Here is a 14,838-nt window from a genome sequence, read left to right as displayed (position 1 = left end):
CCCCAGAGGAACAATATGTCTCCCGCAGAATGCTTGTATCTATCAGAGATGACTGATGTCGATCTGTTTTGGAAACAATGATCTTCGCTCAGATAGTGTAAATTAGCCCGCTCGGACCAACTGCCCCTCAAAAATAACGAAGGTTTATTTCTGGCCGCAGAATAAAATCCAGTTTAGATTCATTCGTTCCGACCAAATGATTATAATTTTACCAGCAGCTGTGTGAGAAATGTGATGCAAATAAGGCTGGAGAGCAGAGAGATCAGTGTGGTGCAACTCAGTCAAGGAACTGAAGCATGGGGGGGGGGGGGGGTTGAACCACTTGCCCTATGGCCAGAACGATTTGAGAGCAGTCTTAAACACATCTTTGGCCTGAGGTCAGTGTCTCCAATCAGCAGCCGCACCCTGTTCGAGCCTTCAGGTCAGTCTGTCACAAAGGCTAATCAACGCTTTAAGGAGACCGATTCAACGGCCTCCCTAGGGACACAGGCGTCACGAAGAGCTGGTCAGCCCTTCTGAGTATGATAATTAGTTTAACTAAACAAACTTCTAATTACGTTAAAACCACACTGGTATGCGAAAAGAAGTTAGAGCACTCAAGGCTGACGCGAGTCTGGAGGTAACTACAAGAGACGCTGAGCTGACGCTAAGATGGCACGAATACAAATGAATGTGCAAAAGTAACACGGAGGGAGAGCGAACCAACACGGGGAGCATCGTCGGGAGGGACAAACTGAGAGCAGGTAGTGGCTAACGGTGTGCAGATCCAGGGGCTCAGACAAAAGAGGGTTGCTAAAGGTTTTCCTTTTAAAGCGTCGGCCCTTTAAGTCAGCCGGATTAGTTTAGTATCAAGTGTCAGTCGGCAGTGGCTGCAAAAGCACAGACACCTGCCCTGAATGCAGCACAATCCCCCATCGGCTGCCACGCAGGGCATCACCTGGGTGGTAACTCTTAAAACCCTCACAATCGGGTGTGAACGGTTCACGAGTTAAGTTAATTAAGATGTGAATTCATTGAAACAAACTCATCAATTGTGTATTGCGTGAGGCTAAACAGAATAACAATGACACCGTTATGGTCACACAATACATGAATAAATCTACCTTATGGGCTCTGTCCTGGACCTATAGGTTAGCCCATACACACTTTATTACAGGTTCCATTTACGTTGAAAATGCATCTAAATGCTGAATTTGCTCAGCATTTCTGCAAACTCACCTGACTATTTTAAAAATATATCTCAAGGGCAACTTAGTGTTCTCCATTCTTAAAACAAGCAAGCACAAATGCAAAAAAAAAAGGTAAAAGTAAAGTAAAAAATGGCCAAAATATGACTGAGAAAGGCACTAAATGACAGCTGTAGCAGGTAAAGTAGTAAAGGAAAGAATAATGTGAGCTGTATTCAGTTCACAGATAAGGGGGCTGATGCCTCAGCATCCACAGACCCACATTTCTTCAGGTGGAGCATTTATTTGTTTCTTGGCGCTACACAGCTCAGGTGCTGGAGGCAAACTGGTGGAGCAAAAAAGAGAGAGCTTATTATGGTTGCGTAATTACTGCACAGCCAACTCACTTATCTTGGATTACTTTGGATTTAAGAGAATAGCACAAATGAACTTATGCTTTAAGTTGCACCTCTGGTTACTTACATCCTCTAAAAAAATGTAAAAAAAAATCTAATAATGTAATTTGGAAGCCGCTTTTTTTATTTATTTTTTTTAGCAGCCATCTAGAAGGGAAACTCAAGGAGGTGGATCACAGCAACTTGAAAACTCTATATTAAAATACTGACACAATGGAAATAACGGCTCCGATTCTCCAGAGGTGACAGAGTTTGATTTGCTTGAGATTCTGCTGGAAACACTGACGAGGATGCAGCAGCGTTCGCACACGAAGGGGCGGGAGGCGCAAACACCAACGTGTAACCAGATCTCTGAGAAGCTGCGTGTTGATTGAGTCACTCTGCTGTAAAGTTGTTGCAATTCTTTTTTCCCCCCTTTCTTTCCTGAAAAGAACCCCCCACTCCCCCCCCCCCCCCACACACACACACACACAGCTGATCTGAACTTTATCTGGCTGCAAAATCAGCTGTTTGGGGTAGGATATAACGTTTCTCCTGCCACTATTTCTGCTGCATTCCTTAATGTCATTTTACTCTCTGGTTGCCCCCCCCCAACCCCCACCTTTATATAGAGAGGACACGTACTGATAGACGAGAGCTGGGACTCCTGCAAGCGAAGCAGGCGCTGTGCAGAATTGTTGCCCCGAAGCTACGGGGAAAAAAAAAAAAAGGAATTTCAGATTAAACATAAACCTTACACAATACAAATGAGCCCCCCCAGGGTACCAAACAGAGAGCTGCATTCTAATGACACATGAAGGAGCCACACCTCCACACCGGTGCGTGGGGGAAGGGGGGGTCTGACACAGTAAGAAACATCGGGGTTGGTGGCAAGTCAGCACAACGGCGAACTACAGTCACGCGCACGGATGCTGCCAGGATTGCTGGCGTGCCAATCAGAGCGCCACGCCCTTCTTTAGTGCAAAGGAAAGTGGGTGGTGGGGTGGGGCCATTAATCACCAGTTCAGGAGAGCACAGCCCCCCTCGGGGGAAGTTCAGGGCAGCATTAGTTAGCTCCATGAAAAAGATTGTTATTTTTTCCACCTTGGCTGGACAACAACATTCCTACAGTGGGAGGGGAACGTGCACATCACCACCAGCTCCTGTTGCCGAAATGGCAGAGAAGCGTTCCCCACTGCAGGTCGGGGGGGGGGGGGGCTTCGTCGGTACACATGCTGTTTTGCACCTTTTCGCTTTGAGCGCTTGAAGTTTCTCAATATATCTGCTGAGAGAGTGTTTAAAATAAAAGCGCATAACTGGAGCAATCAGGGCTCCATATTCGCCCCAGCGGTTAGGAATGCTGGAGCGTAAATCCCTTAGCAACGGCAGTGTTGGGGGAGTGTTGTGTGTTGGCTCATGAGCACGACTCAAGCAGAGGTTTGGTGCGACTGTGCACCTTGATTTTCAAAATTGGTGGAATGGAAGCTGAAGCAGAGTATTAGTCAGGGAAGAAAAGAGAAAATAACAGACACCATAAAATCAATTGAGGTTTGGGGAATTTGCATCAAAATGATCATTAACATTACAAAACGGACACTTTAAAAATGTAATATTCTTATATTATAGTGCAGAGATGAGGGGAAAACATTGCAAAGGCAGTTGTTATAGTATCTTTTACAAGGGCGACATTATAAGTATTAAAACTGAGGTTTATCAAAGAAATATAAGGTTCTCTTCCCTCCCGGCCCATGAGAAACATTCTCACAGTTAGAGCTTTGCGATCCGCTGCACCTTAAACACACCACTGACAAGATCCCCCTGACGGCATCTCAGGGTCGTTTTGGCCACAACTTGGGCCAAATGAGGGGAAAAAAAGCACCAGACTTCTGTAAATAACCCCTCAAACTTCTGTGAACCACAGTTAGCTCAGAGAAAATTCTACTACTAATATGGAAACCGAAAGAAAATAATTCAACAATGGGAAATTTCCCACTGTGGTTGTTTTGGTTAAAGTGGCATCAAAGGTGCGTTTATGAACTGACCACATAAAACAGAATGGAAAAGATGTCCAGAGATTAAATAAACCGGTTAAAGCGTGACCGGTTTTATCCAGCCGGTGTCACGGTCACCGTCACACACTTACAGTGAACGTGTCCTCGGGCTCATGCATGGTGATGCAGTCCATGCTGATCTGAATGGTGTTCCCTGCAGAACCATCTCTCGGACTGTCGGTGAAGTTCAGCTCGATGGGCTGGACTGAATGAATGGCCGATCTGAAAGGAGAACGGGACCTTTTAAAAACTTGAAACGTGCACTTGGCCCTTGAGAACGTGCCACCGTCCACTTACTGATCCAACATATCAAAGAGTTGGTTGAACACATCTTGGCTGAAGGAGTCGGATGTTTGTGAGGACTGGTTGTGGGACATGGTGGTGAGGAATGAGCTGTCTCTCCAGGACAGGCGAGACGCTGGGTCTCTGAGCCTGCACACAAGAGGGAGGACAGCCACCATCATGTCGGCGACCCGGCTCGCATCAAAGTTTCCCCTCTGCTTTAATAAGCATTTCTGAAGAGATGCGATGTGAGCAAACACTCGGCGGAGCCGGTGATGGGAAGATCAGAATGATGTGACCACCCAGTCGGGTGGGGGAGGAGGTGTCCTGCCCGGGGGGGGGGGGGGGGGGGGGGGGGGTGCTACCATTGTGAGGAAGTCCGCCTGCATAATGCTGAATATTTGTACTACCCATAATGGTGATTATGCACCATTCAGACGGGGGCTCTTTGACCCGCTGCCTTGAAACATTACACCTGCTTCAGAGCTCAACCTGCTATTGTTCCTGCTGAAGTGGCGCACGCTGCAGTCTGAGACCACCGGAATTCCACCCCCACCCTCAGCAACCACCACCAGCCACCCCCAACAGCTCTATATGATAGCACTACTGCAACTTCTGGTATGTGTACAGCTGGACTTACTTGGAGGGGCTCTGTGTGTGTGTGTGTGTGTGTGTGGGGGGGGGGGGGGCTGTGTATCTGTGTGTGTGCACGTTGGGGGGACATTAATCTGAGGCTGGCACTATTTTAAGTTTTGGAATTTCCCAACGCAGTGTGATGAATGATATTAATACCTGCCGTACAAACACAGACACGTGTAATGAAGCAAATCATCTCACTTGTTCAGGGACACAAATGGAAGAAAAATGTTAAAGTAAATAATAAATCTGGCCCACAGTCAAAACCCAGGGCTGGTGTTGCTGTTATTTCAACATTTACCATTACGTGTGACTGCCGGAGTCATTTATTCGTACAGATATTAACAGGTAATAGTCACAATTCTATTTCAACTATTCTGGGTGTAAAATGTACGCATTCTAAATGGTGACACCATATAATCAGCGAACTCTCGGGTCCAGCATACATCGCTGCATTTGTTTCTGACATACTTTAGCATCGTAGTTTAACCACACAAACACCGGACACCTGTGGTATTCTTTCAAAACAACAACAAAGCTAAAGTCATAAAAATAGTTGTTCCGCATCTTCACTTGCTGCTGAGTTGGACTCGTCAGATCTCTACTTGTTGGATTTGCTAATGTGATTTTAATGACCCAAACCCAAAAAGGTATAAACTGTCATAGCTATTTAGTGGTAGATGAAATCAAAGAGGAGAAATAATCAGAGGGAATCGTCAACAATTCCGCCTGGGCCGTATCGATCCAACACTTTCATCCAACACGATCCGACGTTTTACTCTCTAAGTCGCTGAAATTGGTGGCTTGTCGCTGTTGTTTGTCTGCTTTTTTTTGGGGTGTCGGGTTACTCAGAGAGTTTTCCAGCTGGCCTGAGGGGAAGGCTGTTCAGCATCCACTTAAAGACGCTGCAGCGCCTCCAGACAAGGCTGGGCCAGAGGTCAGCTCTAAACAGGGACGGCCTTTGTCTCCTGGCAGGTTGGGCACACCGACCGATGAAAATGCAATCAAAACAAACAGCCCAGCCGATCAGCTCGCTTCTCCAGTGTCTTTATTAATCACTTGTTCAAAGGCCTGAGACCCTCTCCCCCCTCATCTGTCAGCCCCGGCTGGAAGAGGGACATGACTACAAAACAATAGAAAGCCCCAAAGTTTCCCTTCCTCTCATCCCCTTACGTTTATAGAAGCGAAACTATCTGAAGTCAAACCCTCAGGGGCAAAATTTACCAGCACAAATGTTTGGAAGTCAAAGTAAAAAATAATGAGACCTTTCTTTTATTCTGTATGGTGTTGTTGCTCGTTGGGTGTCGGGCTTTGGGTTTCTGTGAAGCGCAGAGGGGCAATTTTGATTGTAACAGACGTTATTTAAATAAGGGTGTATTAAATTCTGAAACGCTTATAATTAAAATCCAAAGAATATGAACAGACCCTGTATTTTCTCGCTTATGAATCAATTAAAAGGCCTTTTGTAAGTTTCAGTTAGATATAAATATGTCGCTCACCCGTTTATTGGATCAATTACTAAGTCACAGAAGCAGACGTTTCAATTTAACTTTATTATCAAATAGGCTGACATTTTGTCAAGTTGGCTAAATAATGAATTTATGACTGGAATTATCTGACTTAATTTGTCAGAATGTACTTTAAGCCTTATTTAATTACTAAACATGATTATGATTACGGATGGATGGATGGATGGATGGATGGATGGATGGATGGATGGATGGATGGATAGATAGATAGATGATAGATAGATAGATAGATAGATAGATGATAGATAGATAGATATAGATAGATAGATAGATAGATAGATAGATAGATAGATAGATAGATAGATAGATAGCTGCTGTGGTAGACGTGCATCGTTCTGGAGGGTCTGCAGCACCTTTTCAATGTGGGACAAGCGTGTTGTCATGCAAACTGCAACTGTCCGCCAGTTTGGCCTCCAGTTTGGCACACGCACTGCCGCCCTATGTGTGCTACACTTATAAAAATATCAGGATTGAGCAGCAGCTGAGGACCCAGACACACACAACTGTTCTCAGGTCCCTTCAGATCTCCAGACTGTGAAGCGGCGATCCGCTTCTAACAAAAGGAAGGGAGATTCCCAAAGCTGCATCGACAACTGTGCCGTGAAATGGTTCAATCTGAGCGTACAGCCAAATTATGATAAATACATTATTAGAACATAATTCTATACCATAATACCAACAGTGGGACAAGTGTCGCACATGTGCGATGGATTTAAACATCCAGGTAGTGCTACTAATCAATGCTGAGGCTTCGCATAAAACAAACAAATGTTTTAAGTAAGGACAATAATCAAGCAAGTCAACAATTCACACAGTTTTGACACACTTACCGATGAAAGGGGAATTCTGGGTAACACTGGACAGCTGCGTAAGGTGAATTCATGTTGCTATGTCAAGCGTCAATTTGCTGAGACCTTCAAAATGCCTAGCTAGTCACAGAAACATGTTCATAAGTACATAACGGCCATAACAGCTAACCAAAAAAAATAAATAAATAGGAATACTTATAAATAAACAATCAGGCCTGGATTAAAGTGCCAGAAGCGACAGTGCAGAGTGGAGACAGTTTCAGAGATGTTTTGAATTTAGGTATTTTTTTCTTAGGCGACCCACAAAGAGGAGGGGCTTGTGTCAGCTCTCTGACCAATCCCCAGCTACGGTTTGAAGGTATCACTCGCTCTCAGTTGCTAGGATATACATATCGAGAAACTGCACCTCAGCCCGAGCCTTCTCGCCCAACAAACACAGGCTGCCACTATCCTGAAAAGCTCCCCTCATGCTTTGCTGGCCACTTCTGACATTTCCACTCAAGTGGCTTCACAGATTAATGGCATGCTGGTTGCATCATTCCTCTCACCAAGTGCCACATAGCGAAGGCGTGCTGATCATTGCCATAAATACATTCTGAAAGCCGGGCGACGGTCGATTATCTGACTGAATACAATCTGCAAAGAAGCGGCAAAGGCTGAGGAATAATTTTTTTTTTAAAATCACAGCCAATCGTCCTTTGACTGGGATGTCCGGTGCGATTGGAGTGTAATGAATGAGTTACGCTAACGTTGTCTGGAGCTTCAGGGGAGATACGGACACACAATCTAAATATTGCAGTTTGAAATTCCTGGCACAGTTACAGCGCCACATCCTTGTACATTCTTACCACATCAGACTCTGTCAGTGTAAAGCTAGAGGTCAAGTGTGGTTTTAAAGATGAGCTGCAGATGAATCAGCAGGCTATAATAAAAAGTAGGGTCACAGCGAGGGGAATGATAATAAATAGATGTGGTGTATCCAGGGAACACAAACGTCTAAGCTGCTTTCTTGTACTTTTAATAAAGACATAACAGCCTCTCTCTCTCTCTTTCTCACTGGGCCTTCTGTGCACCTGTGCCCTGCAGACATGCACTCTCATGGCCAACCTGGTGACGCCAAGCTGTAGTAACACAGCTGTCGCTCCAAGCTGCGAGCGTTTGCTGCTGAACCGCACTTTGTATTAAAATGACCACAGTTGGGCGGTTGTCCAGTCTGAGATAATCACAGACAAAAGAATGAGTAGCCCAGGCTGTGCTAACATTGCTCATACTAACTCTGGCAGGAAAGAAATGGGAGGAAAAAAAGACACGTTTTGTTGTTTATTTCATCAAAAGCAAAGACTTTATCAGTTTATGGCTAGAAGTGGACACATGGATTCATTCAAAGGTGCAGCGTTGAATTATTTTACATTGTTTTTGACGATCTCTGAAGCCAGAGATCAGAGGACAAATGCAGGTTTGACCGTATAGAAACAGAGACCCAGAATAACTACCGTATAATGCCTGATGAAAAAGGCAGAGACGAGAGATGTAGAACGACCACAGAGGCCTCACCTTTCACCTCAAAACAGGAAACCAGGTTACACACAAGCTACTGGTTGGATTTCTGAAGCCCTGGTCTGAAACAGGCTGCAGGTCACTCTGCTGTCCATGTCCATGTCCATGTCCAAGTCCATGTCCCTGTCCATGTCTCTCTGACACTGTCATTAAGTTTGCAACCATAGAACACTTAATGTCCTCTGACAATAAACCAATAAAATCCTCATTTCTTTGAAATAGAAACTTGAAATAACCGTTACTTAAATATCTATAATGTCAATAATGTAACAATTTATTCAGATTTTACTAATTTATTTTCAACAGCTTTTTATTTAGAAAGATGTAAAAAAGTTGGAGGTTGTGACACCTGAAAGGAATTATATTCAATTCTGATTCAACACCCATCAGTAACATGAACGGATCCATATTATTTAGAGTCAATTTATAGTGAAAATATACAGTTTAGTGCCAAAAGTCAGTAAGTTGCCATAAAATATGATAGTATTTATAGTCATGTACGTAGTATTATTTACAGTTGTCTACAACATACAACAAAAAATACATATTTTATATTAATTTGAACACTGTTGGAAACAACTTGGATAAAGTGAAACAATTAAATAACAGTTGGATATTTAAGGTTATTTATTATATGGATGAAAAGTAAAGAGGTAAAGATAAAGAATGCACTATTATTTATATTTGGACAGTTATATATGACCGCTGAAATAATTCACAACGATGTTTAACTATTTTTCTTCCTTCACAAATAAAATGAAATCGCTCACGGAGACAAACTACAGGTCAACCATCTTTCTTCCTTTTCTTCCTCTCTAAAAAAGTCCAATCAAGTTGGGTTCGTAGTCTTGTGATCACAGATGCATCTTGTATCTACAAAAGGATGCTATTCATTAAAGAAAAAAAAAATTCCACTAATAAACCTTTTGCACACCTCGCTGCTGTGACCGTCCTCCACTGTCACCATGACAAGGACAAAGTGACCTCGAGTCATTAAATCTGATATTTACATTGACATGTGAAACCATTACATCATTAATTACTCTCAGGCCCAAACAGTCACCAAACTGCTCTTACTTCATTTGAGATGCATGTGTGTGTTTATGAGTTAGCAGCTACGTCAGTGACATCTCCAGGACTGTCATCAGTAGGAGGACACATGCACCTAATGTGCTTATTATCCCAGCCAGGCTCCGATTTGAGAGCGCTAATCTGGTTTAATCTCCAATTGTGCCGTTTCTGCAGTGACGCCAAAGGTGGCAACCGGCCTGTGTGACGATACAACCCAATATCTCAATTAATTTTGGTGTGTTCATTCTCCTGAAGGAATTATGAGGCCTCCATTCACACTCAAAGCCTTATTAATGTCAAGAGTTTACATATGGGATGCCAGGGAGCAGTTGGCGGAGCAGCTGAAGCAGCTCTGGCACTTCCAGCACTATGGAGAGATGTGTTATCGGTGTCAGTCATATACTGTACACCACGCTGTGTCCAATCACCCTCGCTGTGAGGGGGCTATGTGGGCATACTTGTGTGCGTCTGTGTGTATATTCCACTTGGTGACTAATGCAGGGGAAATCCAGATGAGTCAAAACTACCAGTGTCCGTTGCAACGTCTGCGAAGTGATAATTTACAGCCTATGGACTAAACTGCCCAGCAACTTGACATTGTTCACAACAGGGGGCCCGTTATTTTCACTGGCCAAAAGGAGTCATGCTGAAAAACAGGAGAGGAAAAAGAATGAAAAGGTACACGGGGAAAAAAAACCTTCCTGCAGAAGGAAACTGGAGCATAAAGATGTTTTCCAATGTGACCAGTTAAACCTGTATTTCTGTTCATTTACAGTAATGTTTGGATTCTGACACAAAGGCTGGTGTGTTCCCACGGGATGGTTCAGTTTATGTGTACGTATTGGTTTTATTTTGGTCAATGATTGGATAATAGGCGTAATAATAATCAATTTTGCCTGCGGTGACAGGAAGGCAGAAGGCCAGGTTTGAGTAATCCCGCATAACCAGTGTCAGTTGAGAGTTATGTTTCAAAGGGATCACAGGTGATAAACTGCCAATAGCGCAGCACAGCATAGCTAACAGACGGAACTAGCCAACAGCAGACGCTCAAAAAGACAAAATGATTTAATTTGAAGCAAAAACCCAAAGAGGCCGCAATTATGTGAGGTTTATATGGCTTTGTATCTCTCAGCTCTGGACTACAGGAACACAAACAACCAAAAACATTTAACGTTACATTTAATGAGCTTACTTTTTTTTCTAGTGCTTGAAATTCATCTGTCTGGCTATGACTTATAATGAAGGAATGACAAAAAGACCAGAAAACTGCATTACAGGAAGTAGGGAGGTCCACTCTGCAGGCCATGGGGCACTTAGACTAAACAAAAACACAAAATGTCTCAAACCACCCATGGATCCCACTCTTACTCATTCCAAGCGCACCCAAACCATTCAGAGGCTAACAGCAGGATCCCATCTGGGGAACAAAATCAAAGCTTCCCAACCAAGCAGTAAACCACAAACCATCAATCAGGGCTAAACCAGCGCTGTACTGGTCTTTGTGGTCTTTTGATGTCGGTCAGCGTCCCTGACGGTGCCCCATTACTGGAACGCTGAGTCATTTCATGTTGTTAATAGGAAAACAGACATTGTTGACATTAAGTTGAAGATCAGTTTGCTGGTTATTATCAAATATAAGTGCTGAGCTATTACCAGCAAAGCAAATATGGGAGATTTTCATCCAAATGTGCTTCTGACCTGCCGACCCGTCCGAGCCGGACGTTTTCTTAGGATACGTCGTGATCACCACGTCAGTTCGGAGCTGGCCTAAAACAGGGTGGGGCCTTTTACACCGAGAGAGCAGGTGTTCCCGGGACCTGCTTCAGCACTTCTGTAAGGTAACACGATCTTTCATATCCTAACTTTCAGAAATATAGTCCATGATGTAAAAGTCGTGGAGCGGTGTTTAGCATCCACACCACCGAGTATCCCGGCAACAGGCTGACAAGTGTGATTTGTCTGCCCCTCAAGCCATTAAAAAGCATGTAGGACATAATGATGCCTGGGGGCAGCTCAAAGACACGTTAACCTCCCCCCCATGCATGAGCTTACACTCGTCCACATGTAATCTAAGTGAAGGACTGAAGTGTCCTTTGTCACTGGATATGCTTTAAAAATAAAACACGCTGTCGATGTCCTGGGCTGCATGAATGAAAGTGGATCTTTCGGAGGCATTTCTTCCTCGAGTGGTTGGATGTTGGTTCCTCTCCGACACGCCGCAGCCATCACACATCCCACAACAATGCGCCTCCTCACAACGCCATGGCGACTGCAGGTGAAGCGGCGATTCGGCCGCCCGAGCCTCGGTCCAAGCCGTGGTGACAGTGCTTGGGAGTTGTGGCTGGCGCTCCTTCACACCGGCCACTTCTTCATGTGGCAACGTTGGCGCGACTGTAGTCATTTCCCTAATTGATAGGCTTAGAGAATTTACATTGCGATGACCGCATATGAAAAGCGATCCGGGGGAAGAGGGCGGCAGCATGGGACGGGAATGTTTGCAGTGTCAGGTAGACCAGGTTCCTGTGGGATAACATCATACTTCCATCTCTGATACCGAGAAGCTGGTTTGTGATAGTGCTTCTGTTTAGGTAGCATGAGGAGAGCAGACACAGCAACACGTTAGACAGCAGGTCCGCGCGTCTCAGTTTACTTCCTCTCCCCAAGCCTGTGCATGAGCTCTCCCTCAGAGAGTTGCTGATAAAGGATTTCACGGTTGGCGCTGCAGATCCATAGAGGAGCCATTCGCATCTGATGCTTATATAACGGGGAAAAAGAAGTCTGAGTCACCGTTCTTGGTTTAGAGCGGAGACTTCATGCCAAACTCCTTCTTATGGCTAATCTCTCCTTCACCACCACCAAACCTGCCTCTTCAGACATCTGCTCCTTTTTGGCATTCAAAGCACCCACCAGACATTTGCAAGAGATGGTACGGAGTTTCCCCTCACACACATGGAGCCGATAACACATGTGAGTCCAACTTTATCATATAGGTTTGATGGTTTCAAAAGTATTAATTGCCGTCCCGCTTGAGTAATGTTAAAACCACCTTAATGGCCCCCTACTGGTGGGCCGATGATAGACTGGATGTAATCCTTGAAGCGTGGCAATGTTCAATTATCAAAACCAAATAAAGAGTTTGTTTCTGTGTCACTTGGACTTCTGTTATGTTTTCACCTCTGCTCATGGCTTCATTTCTGTACCACAGAAGACGTTTTAAGCAGTCATCTATCATAACAACATCCACGATAAAATGAAAGTCATTCAACACGAACGACGCCCAAATGGTTCTAGGACAATATCTCAGTTTTTTTACACAGCTTTCGAAAAAAACACAAGAAATATTTGCTGTTTTGTTGCGCAACTCAGCAGGCGACAGCTGTGAGTTACAGCCGGAGGTACCAATAACTCCAGGAACACGCTGCAGAGTCGAGATGCCTGATTTGGTCCCAGGAGAAACTGTGTGAATACAATCATACATTTAAATAAAAACACCAAATAAACCAACAACACATGTACAGGCGCACAGGAACAGTTTAATTTGGCCGAAAAGTTAATGTTCAATGCCTTTAAAGTATAGAATTCATTGGTGCTAGCGCCAGTGTTTGTTTTTACTCGATAATACAAAAGCCAGATTTAACCAAGCAGGAAAATAACAGGTCTGAAAAACAAATCTGCTCTTAAAACCACAGCAGGCTGGCTGAGAAGGTTGCAGGACAGGTTTGCTGAGCCTCAGGGGCCTGTTGATCCCATCCTGCACTCTGCCTCTCCTCACTTTTCCACAACGCTCGACCTAAGGCTCCTACACGGGCTGCTCGAACCATCTGAAATATGCCAAAGCCCTGACAGACGCTCATAGGCAGCGACAAGTCATTCGTGGCACTTTCACTTGGAAACCTTGGACACTTTCACCGCCAAAGAAAACACGCGGAGCTGCCGAGAAGCTGGTAAGATGGGAGAAATGCGTCCAGGGGCGTCGTGGATGCTACTTGATATTGCAATGTTGGATTTGTTCGGCATAAAGAAAACGATAAAACAAGGTGGAAGAGTGGAAAATGTGGCAGATAGGTCTCCATGTAATCTGCCGTCGCCAAATTGCTTCTTTTCAGCCCCACCCTAGCCAAAAGCTCACTTTCAGCACACACACACATACACACACACACACACACACACACACACACACACACACACACACACACTGCAACACCCTCAGGTGGCCTGCACTCCTGATGGAGAGGAACTCAAAGGAGAATTCCAGATAAAAACTTGAAGTGATAGAATTCACTGTTAAGTGATTCAGTGTAGGTGTAGGTGTGAAAACACACACACACACACACACACACTGAGGCATCACCACACCTCTTCTCTCCCTGCCAGTATTAGTCAGAGAGAATCATGGCACAAAGGAACGACGCCTTTCTTTCACCACCTTTCACGATCCCAACTATCTAAACAGATTTTTGAACAGATTTCAGCAATCTCTGGAAGGGCAGAGATGTACCTTCAGGGATTTCACCAGCGGGGCAGGGTCCCTGCCCACGCCGCGTTCTGAGTCAGAACCTGACCGCTCAGCAGGAAACGCTGCCGCAGCGTCGGTGGGTCAACGGCGTCCGAGGGCCCGACGGAACACTGCTGGAATGTAAAGCACGTCCACACACACCGGTGCCGTCTGACCAATGACAAGGCATCACAGCTCCACCAGCAGGACTGTGGGACAAAGGACAACAAGAATCTGCATCTTTTCTTTTTGACAAATCTGCTCAAGCATCTCCCGACTCACTTTTCTCCACCTTTGCCCGAATCTCCCTGACACCACTCACACATTTACCACGCCTCTATGTCAGTGCTGTACTGGGTTTCATTTAATTTACTGAAGAATCAAAAACAAATGACACCGTTCTTGACATTATTCATGCAAATTGTGCCATTGATTTACGATTCAAAACAGACAAAAAAACTTTTTAATTAAAAGTGCTACTCAGAAGGTGGGTCCTGGATTGTAGGATAAACCGGGGCAACATTGGGCTCATTAAAATGGCTGTGGATCAGTTTTGAAACATAGTTAAAAACTAATAAATTATTCTGAAATCCATGTGTGTGCGTGTGCGTGTGTGTGTGTGTGTGTAAATGCACAGAGATCAAGAATGAGGTGGGTGGCAGAGCTATGCTCTTGACTGAGGGTTTTTTTCCCCAGTTATTTCTGAGCTCAGCTCCGTTTACAGGCTGTAGATCCTCCGTGCGCCTCCAGATGTTGTAAATCAAACTCCCGAAGGCCGCGGCCGCGTGAGGTGCGACAAACAAATTCTCGTCTCGAATTAGCGCGTTGAAAAAATATTTACCGCGCG

The 14,838-nt window shown here is 44.7% G+C and overlaps 1 protein-coding gene across 1 annotated transcript; it reads right to left on the bottom strand.

Moving 5' to 3' along the window:
- Positions 1–1,494: 1,494 nt before the first annotated feature.
- On the bottom strand, positions 1,495–7,274 carry LOC130529051 (tumor protein 63-like). Its single transcript, XM_057038947.1, has 4 exons — positions 6,890–7,274; positions 3,910–4,044; positions 3,705–3,834; positions 1,495–1,512 (listed from the first exon to the last, which is right to left on the bottom strand). The coding sequence occupies exons 1-4, from the start codon at positions 6,940–6,942 to the stop codon at positions 1,495–1,497; spliced, it is 336 nt and encodes a 111-aa protein (XP_056894927.1). The 5' UTR covers positions 6,943–7,274.
- Positions 7,275–14,838: the final 7,564 nt, after the last annotated feature.

Source organism: Takifugu flavidus, chromosome 7 (genome assembly GCF_003711565.1).
Source record: "Takifugu flavidus isolate HTHZ2018 chromosome 7, ASM371156v2, whole genome shotgun sequence".
Taxonomy (NCBI): Eukaryota; Metazoa; Chordata; class Actinopteri; order Tetraodontiformes; family Tetraodontidae; genus Takifugu; species Takifugu flavidus.
Note: the sequence above shows the minus strand (reverse complement) of the source record. Positions and strands in the feature narration are given on the sequence as shown.

What these genes read in the sequence shown, in the direction of transcription:
- LOC130529051 (XM_057038947.1), bottom strand. Translation starts at nt 6,942, where the DNA reads ATGAATTCACCTTACGCAGCTGTCCAGTGTTACCCAGAATTCCCCTTT. An exon ending in CCAGAATTCCCCTTTCATCG is followed by an intron (nt 4,045 to 6,889) that starts GTAAGTGTGTCA and finishes TCTTGTGTGCAG; the next exon opens with GCTCAGAGACCCAGCGTCTC. An exon ending in CTCTTTGATATGTTGGATCA is followed by an intron (nt 3,835 to 3,909) that starts GTAAGTGGACGG and finishes TTCTCCTTTCAG; the next exon opens with ATCGGCCATTCATTCAGTCC.